General features: G+C 41.8%; 1 protein-coding gene across 1 annotated transcript in view; it reads left to right on the top strand.

Moving 5' to 3' along the window:
• tex264a (testis expressed 264, ER-phagy receptor a) overlaps positions 1-14752 on the top strand; it is a 47859-nt gene extending 33107 nt beyond the window's left edge. Inside the window, exons 3-4 of the mRNA XM_026308120.1 lie at positions 8145-8316; positions 14175-14752. Coding sequence (XP_026163905.1) covers positions 8145-8316; positions 14175-14539 — 537 coding nt within the window. The 3' untranslated portion in view covers positions 14540-14752. The remainder of the gene's footprint in view (positions 1-8144; positions 8317-14174) is intronic.
• Positions 14753-17165: the final 2413 nt, after the last annotated feature.

Consider the following 17165-nt stretch of genomic DNA (forward strand, 5'->3'; position numbering starts at 1 on the left):
CATGGCAGTTAAACAGTAAAACAAGCAGATATTATATTGAACATATAGTAACGATGGGTTTTCTTGTGGGACAGCATGGTGGCCGAGTGGTTAGCAGTTTTGCCTCACATCAAGAAGGTTCCTGGTTTGAAACCCATCAGGGGCCTTTCTGTGTGGAGTCTGCATGTTCTCCCTGTGCTTGTGTGGGTTTTCTCCAGGTACTCTGGTTTCCTCCCACAGTCCAAAAACATGTATGTCAGGTTGATTGGTGACTCTAAATTGCCCATAGGAGTGAGTGTGAGTGTGTGAGGTTGTTGGTCTCTATGTGGCCCTGTGATGGACTGGGGACCTGTCCAGGGTGGACCCCTGCCTTTCACCCAGAGAGAGCTGGGTTAGGCTCCAGCAGGTCCCTGGGACCCTGGTTAGGACTAAGGGGGTCTAGATGATGGATGGATGGGTTTTCTTTGTTAAATTTAAAGATTTTAAGAGAAAATCAAGATTTAAAAAGCTACTTTCTTTTTTAGTTGTTTATCTTAGTTACATTTAATTTCATTATAAATTTTGAGGTTTTTTCTTTACCTCATAGTTTGTTTGTTTGTTTTTTTTTTTTGCCTCATCAATCTCTTCTTTGGCCAAATCCAGATAAACACTGGATGGAGCTCATTACTGCTACATTAATCACACATTTTCCAATCTTTGGACAGGACATCTTTTTTTTTCTGCTGCCTTTCATAACTTTTAATAAAATCTGGACAAGATACAAACAAAAAAAAATGACTGGCTGCACATCTTTACAGGGATGGAGCTTAATTATACCGTTGAAACTTAACAAAATACCACTTCCGTAGAATTAAGTCCTCTTCACCTGACAGGCCAGCACTGACTCACTGATAATTTCTCTGTCCCACTAATTGCCTCCAGGTTTGCTTGTGCAAAGAAACTGGAACAGAGTATAGAGGCTTATTATGGGGCATATATTTAAGGTGCTTTGAACATGAGAGGCCTGAAGACAGAAGAATAGATAGTCCAGTCTCTCTCCTCCACACAGCCACTGTCCAAATCCGCTCCTCCTAATTGTGTCTCATTAGAATTGAGATGTCTGTAACATTAGACTCTCAGATTAAGATCTAGGTTAGAGGAGGGAATCTATCTGTCTGTTTAAAATTAATCACTATTCATATTCATGTATTTTCACATCCTTCTTTCCATCCAAAGGTTCGCTGTATTTTAAAGCTTTAGCGGCTGGGACTAATTGACTCCAATGTTTTTTTTTTAAATGGCCTCTCTCTTGAACTGGTTTTTAAAGAGACGTCTCACGGCTGCTGTGAAGAGGTTTGTGCTTACTTAATATGCCATAGAGACGTATAGTTCAGTGGAACAGATCATTAACACATACTTTCACTGTTTATTGGTCTGCTGTCCTATTTTATCTCCTTGCACTCCAAAAGTTCCCAGATCGTGAACACAGAAAAAGAAATGGGGTGTAGTTTATAATCCAGAGTTGGGATTCTAGTTACTCGTATTGCCTCTCACCAGATCAACTGTTGAGACAGACTCACTGCTATACTTGTAGCTCATCAAGTGTTTCTATTTATTGATTGCACAGGTACATGGATGAGAGGTGCAAGAAACCCATGGCTCTGCCTTCTGCTCTTCCATCAGCACCTGTAGCTGTGCCGTTTTTAGTCGGCAGCTATAGTATCTGTTAGCTCCACCCACAGCCTTCGGTGCACCCTTCCACCAGGGCATGGTGGCAAAAAGGGGATGGAGGAGGCCTGGGCTTGCTGGGACGGATGCAGAAAATAGCGCTGTTGCAGGCAGAGTGAAAATACTCTGTTCCGGAGAAGTGTGTGACCATGAGGGACAGTCTGAATTGGACACCTCTGTGGAGGTGTGAAGTAGAGTTTTTTCTCTCTTTCCACAGATTGGAAGGGGAAGTGGAGGTTGTGGTGGGTGTGAGGAGGGTGGACTATGTGGCTGTAATAGTGCAGTGAGAGTAAATAGACCCGGGGAGGAAGAGGACTCGGGGGACTGTCACCAATTGTCACCATGAGTTGCCCAGCTTTTGTATTAATTTTCTTTTTCGTGTGCCTGGGGATCGGGGTGAGATATCATGCACCTATAAATAGATACGTATGCGAGTGTGTCCGTATGTGTGTTCTGTACATAACCCATTATGATGAAGGGACTCATCCGAGGGTCTTTCTCCAGCTTGCCGTGGGGTCCACGCCATCGCCGCGAATACAGGACTGAATGAACGTTGTGTCTACCATTCATTGTTCACCGCCGTCTCCTCATCCATATCTCTCATCTCTCCCCTGCAGGGGGAAGTGGGCTGTCACTAATTCCTCCTGCTGCCAAGAGTCTTTTCCATCTTAGAGTCAGTACCTGCAAAGAGCCGCGGAGGTTTAAAGGTGAAATCTGGTGTTATTGACCTGTACGGCTCAATTCATTCCAGCGTGAAGTGTTAGAATTTACATTTTGAGTTTCTTAGATTTATTTTGAGTTATTTTTGTATTTGCCTTCAGTCAAACCTGCGGCCACATGTCTGTGATCATGACTAACCTCACGGCTGTTCTTGGGGTGAAAGTGGTTGCGTGAATATCTGTCTTCATGTTTGATAAATGAGTGTAACATCTGTCACGTACCATGATGCACTCTGAGAGTCTAAAACCAGCGCCTCAGTGAATTTGTACTGTGCTTTGAGCTAAATGCTAACGACTCACAACAGCCACATGCACAGAATCAGTGTTAACGTTCTGATATTTAGCAAGCACTGTTCACCAGGGTCACCTTCATAATGTTAACTGCATGCTAAAATCTGCTAATTAGCAATAAATAAAAAAGCAGAGGCTGTTGGGAAAGTGCTGAATTTTGTCACACACCAAATTATTGGAAAAATGAAGCTCTGACTCAAGGATGGTGCCCACCAGAGTCATTATGCTTCTTGCTGTGTGGACCTTGGACATCTGTGCTCAAATTTCATCGCAACATTTCTTTCTGCAATAGGTGTTGAGTTATTTCAGTCTGGAACGAAGCAGCAGGCCAACAATGTCGTCCCTACCCGCCCATGGCAATAAAGAAACAAAGACATGATGTGGTATGAGGGTGTGAGGGTGTGTTTTCCTACTGCACTGCAATCTGCCATTACCCATCGCTCCTGTTCCTGATTAATCTGTGACCATTGGTGCTGACGTAGATGGAGAGTAGACGCAGGGTTTTCTGACTTTGCAACAGCTTTATCAGGGAAATTAGGGAAACAATCGTGTTTTAATTAAAATGGAGTCCCTTCTTATTCTCCCCTCTCTTATTCTGGGCTGCCATCGTTTGCCGTCTCCTATAAGATAACTCCACGAGACCTGCTGCATCCAGCTGAGTTTGATGTGTTGTGGAAATACTGAAAGTGATTGCAGGACGGTGCCTTTCCAGCTCAAACAAATGAAAGGTGTGAGGTTGTAATTGGAAAAACTAATATTTTTTCTTTCTGTGATTGATTTCTGGTTAACATGATTTAACAGCCGTGTCCTCCAGTGTCTCCTGTTTTCTTTTATTCTTGGCAAGAGCCAGAACAGCTGCTGAGATGAACACAAACACTGAGCCGAGAGGTGAGACATGAAAAGAAGAACAAACCTGATGCACATTTCTTTGAAAAATGTCATGTCTTTCATGACATATCTGGAAGTAGAAGTTTGTCTGTGCCAGTCTGTTTGTTACTCATGAGACCTTTTGTGTACTCTTGTATAAGAAAGGCTGTAATACTATACACACATATATATATATATACAGTATATCTATATATCAGTGCATCAGCACTGAGCTCTTCTGTTAGACTTATGGCCCAGTTACTCCCTGGCTATGCTGATGTTTTGGAGTTAGTTAAGTGATGCAGTAAAACAAGCTCCTGGGGTGTTGTTATCTGTGTTTGCTTTCCTCTTATTAGTGCTGTATTTCTACTGGAGGGAGAGATACTGTGCACTTGCAGAGCAGCTGCCAGAGAGGTCAAAGATGCTACAAAGCCCCATGAAACCTCTCCCCAATGTCTGTTTCTGCATCAGTCCACCCCGCACACACACACACACACACACACACACACACACACACAGTGTATGCCTTTTCCCAGACTTCCTCCTAATTCTGAACCTGCTTTTCCTCAGCACCTTGTTGCATTACCCTCTAATGGATCCAACTCTTGCCTTTAGCAATCCTAATCTCTTTGTTAAATCGTTCGCTGTTGTGAATAGAAAAATTCTGTTAAGTCTTGGAAACACTATCTATACGTAACAATTCATCACAATCTGTGCAGCTTAGTTTTACTTCTCATCTTTTCTTCTGTAGTCTGCTTTTGTTTGGTTAGATTTGTAAAAAGCAATTTAGGTTTTTACTGTTTGACTATGAAGATTATGAAGATAATGGAGCTCATTTTTATTGGTACACACGCAGTATTGTGCCTTTTCCAGGGAGGCTCCGCAGTGAGCAGTAAAAATCATGATTCTTTTATTGATGTAGTGGAAAATTCCTGCTTTTTCTTCCAAAGGAGGCTAAAGGTTGGTCACAGAGAATAGCACCTTGGGCCTGAAAGAGAATCAGTGTCTTGGTCGAGAGTCTCTTTCCCTCCACACAGTATTTATCCTGGGCTGGTGTTTTCAAATCCAGATGTTTTGCTCACCCTGTTTTCTGGCTGTCAAAGTCATTTCACTTGTGACAGTTAAACAATGTACAGTAGGTACAGGTGGTTTTATAGATGACCCATCCTTCGTTCCCATATTGATCTTTTGTCAATACCGCAACAGTTGTTGAGCAGTTTGGATTTTGGGTGGAAATAAAACAGATTAAAATGTAAAAACCTTGAATTAAATTTTCCAAATTTCGTTTTTCATATGGAAAATTGAACTTATTATACTGACCAGGTCCACACCTTATATTATATTTATAAAATCAGTCAAAATTCAAAGTATTTGAATTAAAAACCTTTGAGCATAAGGTCAGATATCACATCATAATCAAAAAATGCCAAGGATGTCTGTTACAAACCCACTGTACGTTTCACCGGCTCGTTCAATCAGTCGCAATCGTAGCAATATCAATATCCCTTCAAAATAAAGGCTGCGGGGAAATAAAGGGAAGGTTGATTTGTGTTGTAACAGGATCACTTATTCTCCATCAGTCACTTACTCTCCACCACTTTAAATACAACATGCTTAGTAGGGAAGACGGTTCAGTACTGCATGGTCATTAATTATTAAGAGCAAGATTGAATAACAGAGAGACAATGGCCAGGACTGAGAGTGATCCATTTTGTAGAGCCATTATCAGCGTTCGGAGCAGTCTGGGGAATATAGTGGGTTAATGGTGTGAATACCAACTTGTTGTTCACCTGCTGCTGTAGTTCTTTGCCCACAACACTAGATCAATATTGAGAGAGAATAAGTGTAACTGTGATAATCAAAAATGTTGAGGCAGCAAGGAGGAACCACTGACCTGTTTTTAGACAGTTCAGTCTCATCTGCCTCTGTGTCCTGAAGTAGAGCACATTTCCATCCCAGCAGTGCCCAGACACAGACACAGACACAGACACAGACACGGGGTAAGTGGCTGCGTGTGTTGACTCCGTGAGTCAGGCTATAGGGAAATACATGGCACCCAATCAGGACACAGACATGGATGCAAATAGCAGAGAGAGAGGAACTGGGAAGAAATAGAAGATTTTGAAGCCAGGAGCGAGTTTTGATTGCAACAGGACAGTTAATCCATCTGCTATTTCTTTATTCAGGAAAACATTGATTTATGATGGTGAAACGCACCTTCCAAACCTGAGACTTGCTTTGATCAGGCTATCATTGGTTAATAGATGTGAGATGTTGACAGATGAGGCCATGATGACTAGTTGGATAAGACACATTTCACGCTGACGTGGCCTGTAAATAACTTTAGAACTTATTTTATGAAGCTTGGAGCAACATATGAAAATGATTGAGCCACGCTGATGTTTGCAGCAACACACAGTTTTAATCCATTCTTCACACTTTGCTCTTTGTGGTTGTCTAAATGTGAAAAATAAATCAATAAGACCTTTGAAGGCCAACTATTGCCCTAACTACAGTCCTGTATGCACCATCTCTCTGCTGCTGTGGCATCTACTTTATAATGGACGGCTTCAAATTTAGACAAAATAATTCATTAAAGAAATACATGAGTTAAATGTTCCCACTGCAATATCCATGTTCTTCTTACTGATTTATAACTTACTGATACAGAAGGAAGGTAAAGTTCTTAATTACAGTTGTTCTTTGGTTTATTTGGTTCTATGATTTATATGCGTATATGTGTGCATGAATGACAGCGTTCACAAACTCATAGGAAACTTATGCATTACCATCCTTTTGAAGGCAGTTCCCAATAAAGTGGGAACTGAAGAGTCACATGACGAGTCACAGAGCAACAACCTGGATAACAAAATGAAAATGAACATTATTGTTGCAGATTAAACGTTGAGGTGCCGTGAGGAGCACAGTTCAATAAATGCCCTTATTTATTTGTTTGCGTTTGAGGCTGGTTGGAAGGCAAGAGTGAGATTCATTTTTAAATTGCACATAATATCGCAGTGCAATAGTCTCTGTCCTGGCAGCACTGTGACCAGATCACACTCACATGTTATTAAATATTATCTGAGATAACTGAGTTTTTCTTTGAAGATAAATAAAATCTCAGGTGAGTATTAAAACCTACATCACATATGTTTATTTAAATGTATGTATAAGTTATAGTTTCCTTATGAAAAACTACCTACACTGACATATAAATCCACATACTAATGCAGTAAATGATCAGCAGGCAGTACAGTACAAGCCCGTTAAACTTGACTGGCAGATGTCAAGACCAAAACTATATATTCAGCAAAGAGTTTATCGAGTCTAATGAACACTAAAACATCCCTTCGTAGGTGTGTGTGTGTGTGTGTGTGTGTGTGTGTGTGTGTGTGTGTGTGTGTGTGTATGCTACAGTGCAGTGAACTGTGCTCGTGCAGGTTTAAGGAGATGGGTATTCATTTGCATGGGCGGCCCCAGGGTTAGAGCCCCCGTGTGTAGCAGCCATGGGATTCGTACCGACTCCTACAGTCTTAATTAGATTAAAACCAATCAATCAGCTCAGATCACCCTGACCTACAGGAAAATGAGTCAGGTGACAGCTGTTGGATCGTCCAAAATGTTTCTTGCCCTGTGTGATTAGCCCCTTTTGTCACACAACCATGGCAACGTAGCAGGTTTGTACATTCACTCGGAGACACCGTGAGAGGGGTAGACCGACGTGAGCATGAAAATTCGAACAAAGGGACTTTGGCAGAAATCACACAAGAGGTCCAGAATGTGGGAAAGTTTATTGAGTTACAACTTAGCAGGGATAAAATGTATTTGCACTTTCTAATGATGAACATCAGTCACAGTATCTTTCCAGTTGTGGATTAGCTGTTATTACATTTGTCACTTCAGAAACAGCAAACAGCTGAAAGATGCTGGCTGATCGGTCATTCAGGCGTATTTATATTTATCCACATGGCTTTTAACACAACAGAGCAGATACACTAACTCATTTTAATGGGATATTAATAATATCAGCATGGGTAGCCTGTTTTCCTCCAGCTGTGCTGTGATGGCTGATCATCTGTGCCCATCCAAAGACGTGTATTTACGTATGCTCTTCATATTTTCATTTCAAGGTTTACTAGCAATTGGCCAGGTATTGTTTCAGCAAACGGTCCATTGACCCTCCCACACCGTTTACTCTGGTCATATCTTTCATTTTGTGTACGAGCTGTCAGGAGTGTACAGTATTTATACTACACTACACTTATAATACCATACAATTAATAATCATAACAAATAAGAGTTTGTATGCAAATGCAGGAAAACAGCTACAATAGAAATTACAGACACTACAGACACTACACAGGAAGGTGGACTCTAGATGACCCATGTCAGATATTCTTACGTGGCCTGAGTCAGTTTAGACCTTTTGGCACCGTACAGACAAGACGTTTGATCCGTCCTGATTAGAAGTGTTTGTACATGTACGCTGATGTTCGGGCTTCATTTCCTTTGGGATCTTTTGTGCACTAATGTGGATTAAACAACTGTGACAATCTAAATGTCTTCTCTTTTATTTCGTAGGAGAGAAAACTGTGTGCATTTCCAACCATTGAGATCTACAGCGGAGATGTCATCAACTACATGGTCCCACTGTCTCACCAGACGGACTTCTTTGTCCCAGAGATGAAGGAGGAGGTCAAAGCAGAGGTGAAAGAGGAGGACTCTGACGAGGACAGGGGAACCGATATTACAGGTAATAATTTGTCAGTCCGAACCAAACGTTAGGCAATAACTAACATCCAATACTGTCAATTGGTTTCACTGAAACAAAAAGAAAAAAGCAAAAAGAACTTATTTTAATCACGAGGCAGCTCGGTATTTGAGTTTGTTCACCTAATTGCAACCTAATGAAGCTTGTTGATACGGTTTTCCGCTTTGTTGAAAGTACAGCTTGTGTCTATCAGGAGCAAAGGAGGAGGAAAATATACTGCGACTCTTATTTTGTCTGACACTGCACTGACATCTCTCCTGCCCTTGATCACCAAGGACCTGTGATAGATGAGGCTCTGTAATTGTTCTGTCACTGCAAGTATGTATCTTCAAGCGCAATGTCTTGTGTTCTGCTATCACTCTCTAAAACCTGCTGGACCTGTAGGTTGGGCGCATGGCAGTATTGACTTTGTAGTTGTACAAATCACTAGAGAAAGTAAATAGTCTTGGGTTGATGGGGCAGAGTGGGTGGTGGTGGGTTGATTTACATCAGGCGCCGTGTGCCTTCAGCTTGGATCATGTGACATCTCTTTTAAACAAGGCTCAAAGTGTGGAGGGTCTTAAATGGTCTGTACATATTCATGGGTTTTGGCATGTTTAGAGCGCGGCTGCACGGCGGTGCTAACGGAGACACACACACACACACACACACACACACACACACACACACACAGCAGCACTGCGGAGCCTCAGCTGCTCACAGTTTGAAATGAGTTTGTCAGCATCACCGGACCGAGACAAAGTTTTGATTAGTGCTTGTTTTTCTAACAAATGAGAAAGTTAATATGAAAGAACTGAACTGCTAAAAACACATTTCTATAAAACAATTCAGATAAAATTAAGTTGATCATGTGTGTTTTATAATCACGTGAGAGCATCATTTCATAATAGTCTCTTACACACACACACACACACGTCTCCAAATCTTTTATTGATTTTTTTTTCTTTACTAATACACACATCATTTTCCCCTTATAAATAAATATTATTAGTAATTAATATTGATAATTAAAAATGATAAATTTGTCCCTTTATAAACTGAAACATCTTCTGCTGAGTTTCATTCTCTATACCATGTAAAATGGTTTAAACTTTAATTCCTAATTCGTTATGTGTAAATACACAGCAGTTAAAAGGTCACAAGCTCAGTTTAGCATAAAAACTGTCAGCAGGGAAACAGCGAGCTTGGATGGCTTCTTCCAGGGTGACGTCAATTAGCAGAAAGACGTGTCCGTGTGTGCTTCACCTGTGCTCGAGGAGCTGTTTAACAAAATATAATTACTAACTTTATGCTTCTGCTGTGACGCTGAACACCCAGGATCTCGTTACTGTTCACAGGGGAGCTGATGAGAAGCTTTTGTGGGTTTAGTGCTGATAGAAAGATAAATGGAGTTTCACTTTTAATGGCCGTTGTATTGTGACGTGAAACGTTCTCGCTAATATAAACAGCTTTTGTGAAAAATGTTATAAAACTAAACCATCCCAGGTTGTGTCTGTGCAAAGTTCCAAAATGTTCCAACGTTTGCAGAGTCAGCGCAGCTACTGCATGTTACACAACCTGAAGAAGGCAGGTGTGAATAATGTCTCCCTGTGTGCAGTGTTTCTGTTTCTGTGATGTTGAAGTATTGTTGGGGTATTTTAGGGCTCAGGAACAACTGTCAGGAAGAAACTCTTGGAATCAAAGTGTGTTTCTGTTTTCAGACGCAGCCAAACTTTCTTAATGACAGACCGATCAATCGGTGGAGCTAAGCTTTGTCCGACCGGACGCTGCCTACAGTGTTTCATCCTTTATCCACTCTCCACATTACAGACTTGAACATAGGCTCCAACTGTGATCGAACATTTGTCCTGCTCCCACCGTCACAACACAGAGAGAGAGAGAGAGAGAGAGAGAGAGAGAGAGAGAGAGAGTAAACACTCAAACAAAATGAAAACACTTTTATCGTAATCCAGTAATCACAGCAGCCACCGTTTGTGCTGCTGGACGCTTGTTAATCTTTTGAGGACACGAAACAGCCTCATAGTGAAACAGGCCAGCGGGCTTCATTTTAAACCATTTATACTAACAATAAATATTCACTTCATCACAGAAGGCCACAGGGGACTTACTGGACCCAGCAAAGGTACAGTAGGACCTTACAAAGCACAGCAGGCTTGTTGGACAGATTTTAACTCATTGATTGCACAGAGTCTTATTTGATGATTGTAAAATTTCACATCATTAAGTCATAAAGGGTTTTGCATTTTGCTGACATTGTAAAGCTCGTGTGTCAACATACTTAGCTCCACCATGTATATTACAACACATCTGTGTGTTTCCTCCAAACAGCCACACTCGTGTGTGTTCTTAGGATGAGTATCCTTAAATGCTACGTCCTTCCAGGCAACAGGCTCAATCTACTGTACTAACTACTAACTCCTGCTCTCGCATTTCCTGTCACACTTTTCTCACCATCCACAAAGATTCTCCAACCCCTCAACTAGCCTCAGCCCCGTCTGTGTCTAATTACCTCCCCAAAAAAAAAAATCCTCTCTTGTTTCAAACAGTATGAAGAACAAGACCTTGATTTTCTGCTAACAATCCCAATGGGCCCAATTTAGCAACTAATTTAAGCAAATGTTATCTAAAAGGCCTGCAGACACACAGCTGGTTTCAACCAGGGTACCAATTTCAGGACTTGTTTGTAGTGGTAGAGGGGGGGAAAGTTGTTTCCACTGTGTGAGGCTCTTTCTTTGGGAGCTGTCCGCCCAATTACCCTAAATAGACCCATTATTTCTTGTAAAATTCCTTGCATTGTAAAATGAGTCTCCATGGGAAAGTCCTTTTACGGCACCGCGCAAACCGAATATAAATCACTACGCAATCTGCATCTACAGTGCCCTGAGGAAGTACTCGCAGCCCGGCACTTATTTGGTTCTTGTCCTGTGGGTTTATTTTTAAAACTATTGATCTACATGCAGTGACTTATACTGACCAAGTGAAAACACGTTTCTGGAGTTATTTGCACGTCTAATTTGCACGTGAAGCTCAAATTACTGAATGAATGGCCTGAAATCGGTCATCACGGTAAAGTGTGACCAAAGCCAACGGATCTGAATACTTTCTGCACTCAGTCTGTTTGCACATTCACGCTGACCCCACTCCGCTGGCGACCATTCCCGGCGGCTTTATTTGGAGACTAGCTAATCAACAGGCCCATGAACAGATATTATAAATAACTTTAATGGACTTTCCATATATGATGCTCTTCGCTGCAGACAGGATCGGATCTGCTGAATGTGATAATTAGATTGCTGAGATTTCAAAGAATGAAAAGGAAAGACTGACCTCAGTGTCGAGCTCAGAGACTCCCTGTTTATTGTATTTTGTGTCCCTGGTGACATATTTAGTGCAAACGCTTTAATGTGTGGATGAGATTTATTTGGAGTGTGAAAGTGGCTCAGACAGTAGCGTCTTTGTGTCCTGTGGGGTAGTCGAGTTGAGTCGAGTCAGACTTTATATGTGGAAGAGATGTTGTGATGAGGCCGTTTATTTTAAACAAAGTGAAATATGAAAAGTGTTTGAGCAGGAGACGAAACTGTAGAAAACATTGACACAAACTGGGCAAACCAGATTTATGGAGGGAAAGACTTTAAGTTTGTTTATTGCGTGACACATTTTGGCAGATGAGTTCACTTACCCTGATCACAGCTTTTTAAAAACATTAGATTATTTATACATTTATTTTTATATCTATTTTATTTTTACAGAATTTTGCTCATGTATTCTTTTCTTCCACCTCTGAATTCTCCGGAAGCTCCTCTGCGGAAGCTTCCTGACTAATATTTATTTGTTGTGCGAGTGGGAGGTGTGATGTGCGTTTTACATTTATAAGTCCTGATGCCTGTTTCCATTTGTAATTTTAGGCAGTCCAAGCAACAAAGGCCTCACAAATCTAATTTGTTTCTCTTGCTTTATTTTACTTAGTTTATCTTTCCCCCACTTGACACACACACACACACACACACACACACACACACACACACACAGCTTTTCTTTTTACGAACCCTTCAGTGCTGGATGCATTTCAGAAATTAGAGTTCCTGTCGACTTTTTCTGCAGCTACTGCGTTTCTGACCACGACTGTGCCCATTACATCGGATCACTAACACGCAGACATCTAAGAATAACAGTCTTCAAGGATAACGAATGGTTTCTCAGTCCAATTAGAATGAGAAAGGCCAATGAGAATCGGGTTTAGTCACAAAGCATTAGCAAGCTCATCATGTGGGTAAGGAAATCGTCATTAGTTAAGCTAATTTATGAGGATTTTGGATGTGTATTATGTGCTGAGGCTGGCAATCTATAGTTGGCTGTGCAGAATCACAATATGGAATAATTAAATAATCTTAATAACATGTTTCTCACTGGTCTGTGATCTTTTCTTTCCTCAGCAGCAATAATCTGGTTTGTCTGACCTCAGCTGAAGCGTTGACTTCTGATGAACTTCGATAAGCAGGTTCAGGCTGAAGAAGTGGGGTTGGTGTCATTAGACTAAAGTATTCATTTAAATTTCTCTGAGACAGATCTGCTGAATTTTAAATTGACCAGAGACTCGTAGACTCATCCTGGTTTCATAAGACTTACAGCATTACGTTTCTCGGCTTTGATCAAAGGATGGCGCAGTATGAAAACGGATACACACATATCTGCACACTCTTGCATCACATCTGATGAGCTTTGATATACATAATGTTTTGTTACTTCAAGTACTGACCTTTGTTGCTGGGGGAAAAATACTGCGTATGCTTTTAGGCCGTGCTGACACTGCAGCTCTGGGGACGGCACTTTTCGTCTTTTCATGTTATGTTGTAAAATATCTCAACAGCTGTACACTCTTAGTCCCCAGAGGACGAATCCTAGTGACTCTGGTGAACCCTTGACTTTTGGGGTCGGAGTTTTCACTTTCCTGTGAAATATCTAAACGTACTTGATGGATAAGCAAACAGGGCTGTAGAAACAGGGCTGCCTCCATTAAAAGGAGACCACCTGCTCACTACAGTATGTGGATTTAAAAATCTCATTCTAAGATTAAGAAAAAGCAACAATTGGTATTTACTGCTGACACCATCCATCCATCCATCATCTAGACCCCCTTAGTCCTAACCAGGGTCCCAGGGATCAGCTGGAGCCTATCCCAGCTCTCTCTGGGTGAAAGGCAGGGGTCCACCCTGGACAGGTCCCCAGTCCATCACAGGGCCACATAGAGACAAACAACCTCACACACTCACACTCACTCCTATGGGCAATTTAGAGTCACCAATCAACCTGACATACATGTTTTTGGACTGTGGGAGGAAACCAGAGTACCTGGAGAAAACCCACACAAGCACAGGGAGAACATGCAGACTCCACACAGAAAGGGCCCTGATGGGTTTCAGACCAGGAACCTTCTTGATGTGAGGCAGCAGGGCTAACCACTCAGTCACCGTGCCACCCTGATTAGACACTGATGACAACATATTTATGAACACTATATTTCATTTCTGTTTGCTCTAAATACTACACACTGAATTAATACTGCTCCGTCCAAGGTTTTCTGTAATGTAGCTTAAACACCCACAGGTGCAATGCTCATGACTGGATAGTTTTATGTCTGCTGTTGTTTTGTCTGAATTGTACTAGTGACTTTTTTACCAGGGCAGAAAGGAAACGCTGCACTATAGGTGCAATAATTAGCTCGTAGTAAGTCGGTTACAAACACCTGCACGTCATTGTAATTGAGTTTTCTTTGTGGTCATTTAACTTTGTTAGATTAGTTTCACTCCTTCAGCTCCATCTTCTTCCTCTTGTCGCTGCAGGTGCAGACTCCCACAGTGACGTGAGCTCAGTGAGCGGCGGCGTGCCCTGGGACAGCAGAGAGACATCCCTGGCTGCCTCCACGGCCGCCTCCCTGGCCTCTTCCCTGCCCCTGAGGGACGTAATGGACGCAAACGAAGACATTAAGCACAGGGACCACAGCGACAGAGGCTCGAACGAGTCTATGGGCAGCGGCTCGTCTTTTGAAGAGCTCGACATGGATCAGGAGGAGCAGGAGGAAGGAGAAGAGAGGGAGGAGAAGGAAGACGGTGAATTAGAGAAGCTGCCCGAGGGTGACGACGGAGCGGGAGAAGCAGCCGAACTGGCTGCTGAGAAGAAGGAGGCCGTGGGGGAAGCAGAAGAATAGGGAAGATGCTGAAGCGATAAGTGTTGAGGCCATGTAACACTGGCATGCTAGAGAATTTCTCAGTTGTTGGTTATCTGTAATGTAATCTTGTTGGTGGATCTAAAGCTGTTCATGCCATGATCAACATGCCATATTTTCTGTGTTTTCTAATTCTCTTTTCGAAGCCTGTACTATTTGTTATATTGTAATCCCATTAAAAACAGACAGAAATAATAACTGATCCAATGTTTAAACCTCTGTCAGGACAGACGACGACAGACAACCCCACAGGGTTAAACCTAATTTTCTCTGTGTGTGTGTGTGTGTGTGTGTGTGTGTGTGTGTGTGTGTGTGTGTGTGTGTGTGTGTGTGTGTGCATCACACAAGAATCAGGATTTGTTTGACTCTATATTTCATTTCAACCTGTAACCTTGTTTGAATAATCCACAGTGCTGTTCAGACTAGAAGTGACATGTGAGTGTAGGACTCTGACACTGACTCTCCTGAATCATCCTGCCTCTTTTCGCCACGTGACCTTTTACCCCTCTTTCAAGGTCACGTCCCGAGGAAGCTCCTGTCACGTTACCTGACTTTAGTCTTATGATTCTGAGAAAGTGCAGGAGGTGATGTGGAGATTTTAATGGAACCTATTTAATTTTGTTATTAATGTTTTTTTTTTCAGATTGACAATATCTGTCACACAGAGAAAATTCTGCAGCAGAGAAAACATCAACACCAGTGAGCATCTCTCGCTCTAAGTCCCTAAGATTAACTAGAATTTAAATATGAAAGCATTTGTTTGTTTTTTTGCCTTCAATATTGTACAGAACATTTTATTGTCCGTCTGCACTCAGATAATTGCTTTTTAATGTAATATTCTCTACCATACTCTGGGTGTTGAGCCACTCCACCGTATTGTTTGCAGCCAAAGGTCACTCACTTGCTGACTGTTTGTAGATACGTTTGTAGGTTGAACTCGTTGAGACATTGGAAATAACGTGCAGCATATCGCCATAGTTGTGTCTTTCTGTCTGTTATAAATTTTTTAAAACAGAAGCATAGTGGATGGGACCATTTTAAGTTTTCTAACCCAACTTCCCATTGTTACAGCTCTTACCCAGTTTTAGACAGTTTTGGTGGCAGTGGGACACATTGTTATTCAGAAGTTATTGATGAGGCACTAAGCGCTTCATAGCGTATTAATCGCTCTCTTCAATGCTGACCTCTTTCATGGTTTCGTGCTGTAATGACTTCTTCTTTGGGAAAGGCACAGACGTGTTTCTCATTCGCTGCTGTTTTAACGTTTTCCTCTGGCACACTCAAAAGGTTTGACCAATAGAAACGTCTGTGCCTTTAAGCGGCATAAACACTCTTAACAATAATGTTACCACGTAGAAATGTTACTCCACCCAAATTCTGCCACCCCAGCAAGAGCTGCATCGATCTGACCAGCATTTGATTGAGCGGTTTGACATTTGTGTCACAATTTATTTAACCAGCTGTGTAGGAAGAACAGGCTCCAACAGGCTGCTGATATAATGATGGACATACATGTTCTTTACCCTGCGCTCTCTAATGAGGATTATGACCTATAAACACAAGTGTTTCCATTCACATCCAACTCTCCAGTGGGTATAATGATGTTACTGTGAGTGAGAAAAAGCAAATCTTCCTCCTCCTGGTCAGGCTGCCATTGGTTTATTACACGTATTAAATTATGTTTGAGGAAATAATCAAACGGTGTTTTCACATCATTTGTGCAGCAGAGACCAGTTTATTTTTGTTTGTTTGCTATTGATCTTAGTCACATTTCTGTGAAAAACTAAGTATTGATCAATATATTGTTACTTGAAGTATCGATGTTGTCGACGCTTCCAATGTGCAGAAAAGAACAAAATCTAAGTTCAATGAAAATCAAGTGGCAAATATAAATATAAACGCATTTGCTTCTACACGAGGCCAAAGGATCATTCAACTGGTTGATCAATATGAAGATGATCTGAATTATTGCTCTAGGCCTGACACCTATGGGAGATTTTGGAAAGATTATGTGTTGACCTTCTTCTTCACCACGTCACAAAAACACCAAATGAGGCAGAGTAACTGTGATCATCCCCACAGTACGGTTCAGAAACCTGTAGATTCTTATGTTAAATTGGTTTAATTGGGGCGGCACGGTGAGTTAGTGGTTAGCAGTGTTGCCTCACATCAAGAAGGTTCCTGGTCTGAAACCCATCAGGGGCCTTTCTGTGTGGAGTGTGCATGTTCTCCCTGTGCTTGTGTGGGTTTTCTCCAGGTACTCTGGTTTCCTCCCACAGTCCAAAAACATGTATGTGGTATGTGTATGTGGATGGTTTAACTGGTTAATCCTTTAATTTGTTGCCCAGTTCTACATGATACACATGTGGATGTCTGAATCTGAATCATCATGCCTTGTTGGTGTCCACCCATGGGAGCAGTCGCTGCCTCATATCGCCACGTTTGTTTGGAGCATGATTTCTTTGATACCTGGTGCCCCGTTGGTAACATTTCGTGTTGTTTGTTTCTCTGTGATATTGGTATAGCGACTCTACACTGGCTCCCGAGGAGTGATCAGTCTGCGGGGGCAGATGCCCTGGTCACGTGTCTGTCGCACTTTCAGTTTTAA

The sequence above is a fragment of the Mastacembelus armatus genome, chromosome 5, assembly GCF_900324485.2.
Source record: "Mastacembelus armatus chromosome 5, fMasArm1.2, whole genome shotgun sequence".
Classification (NCBI taxonomy): Eukaryota; Metazoa; Chordata; class Actinopteri; order Synbranchiformes; family Mastacembelidae; genus Mastacembelus; species Mastacembelus armatus.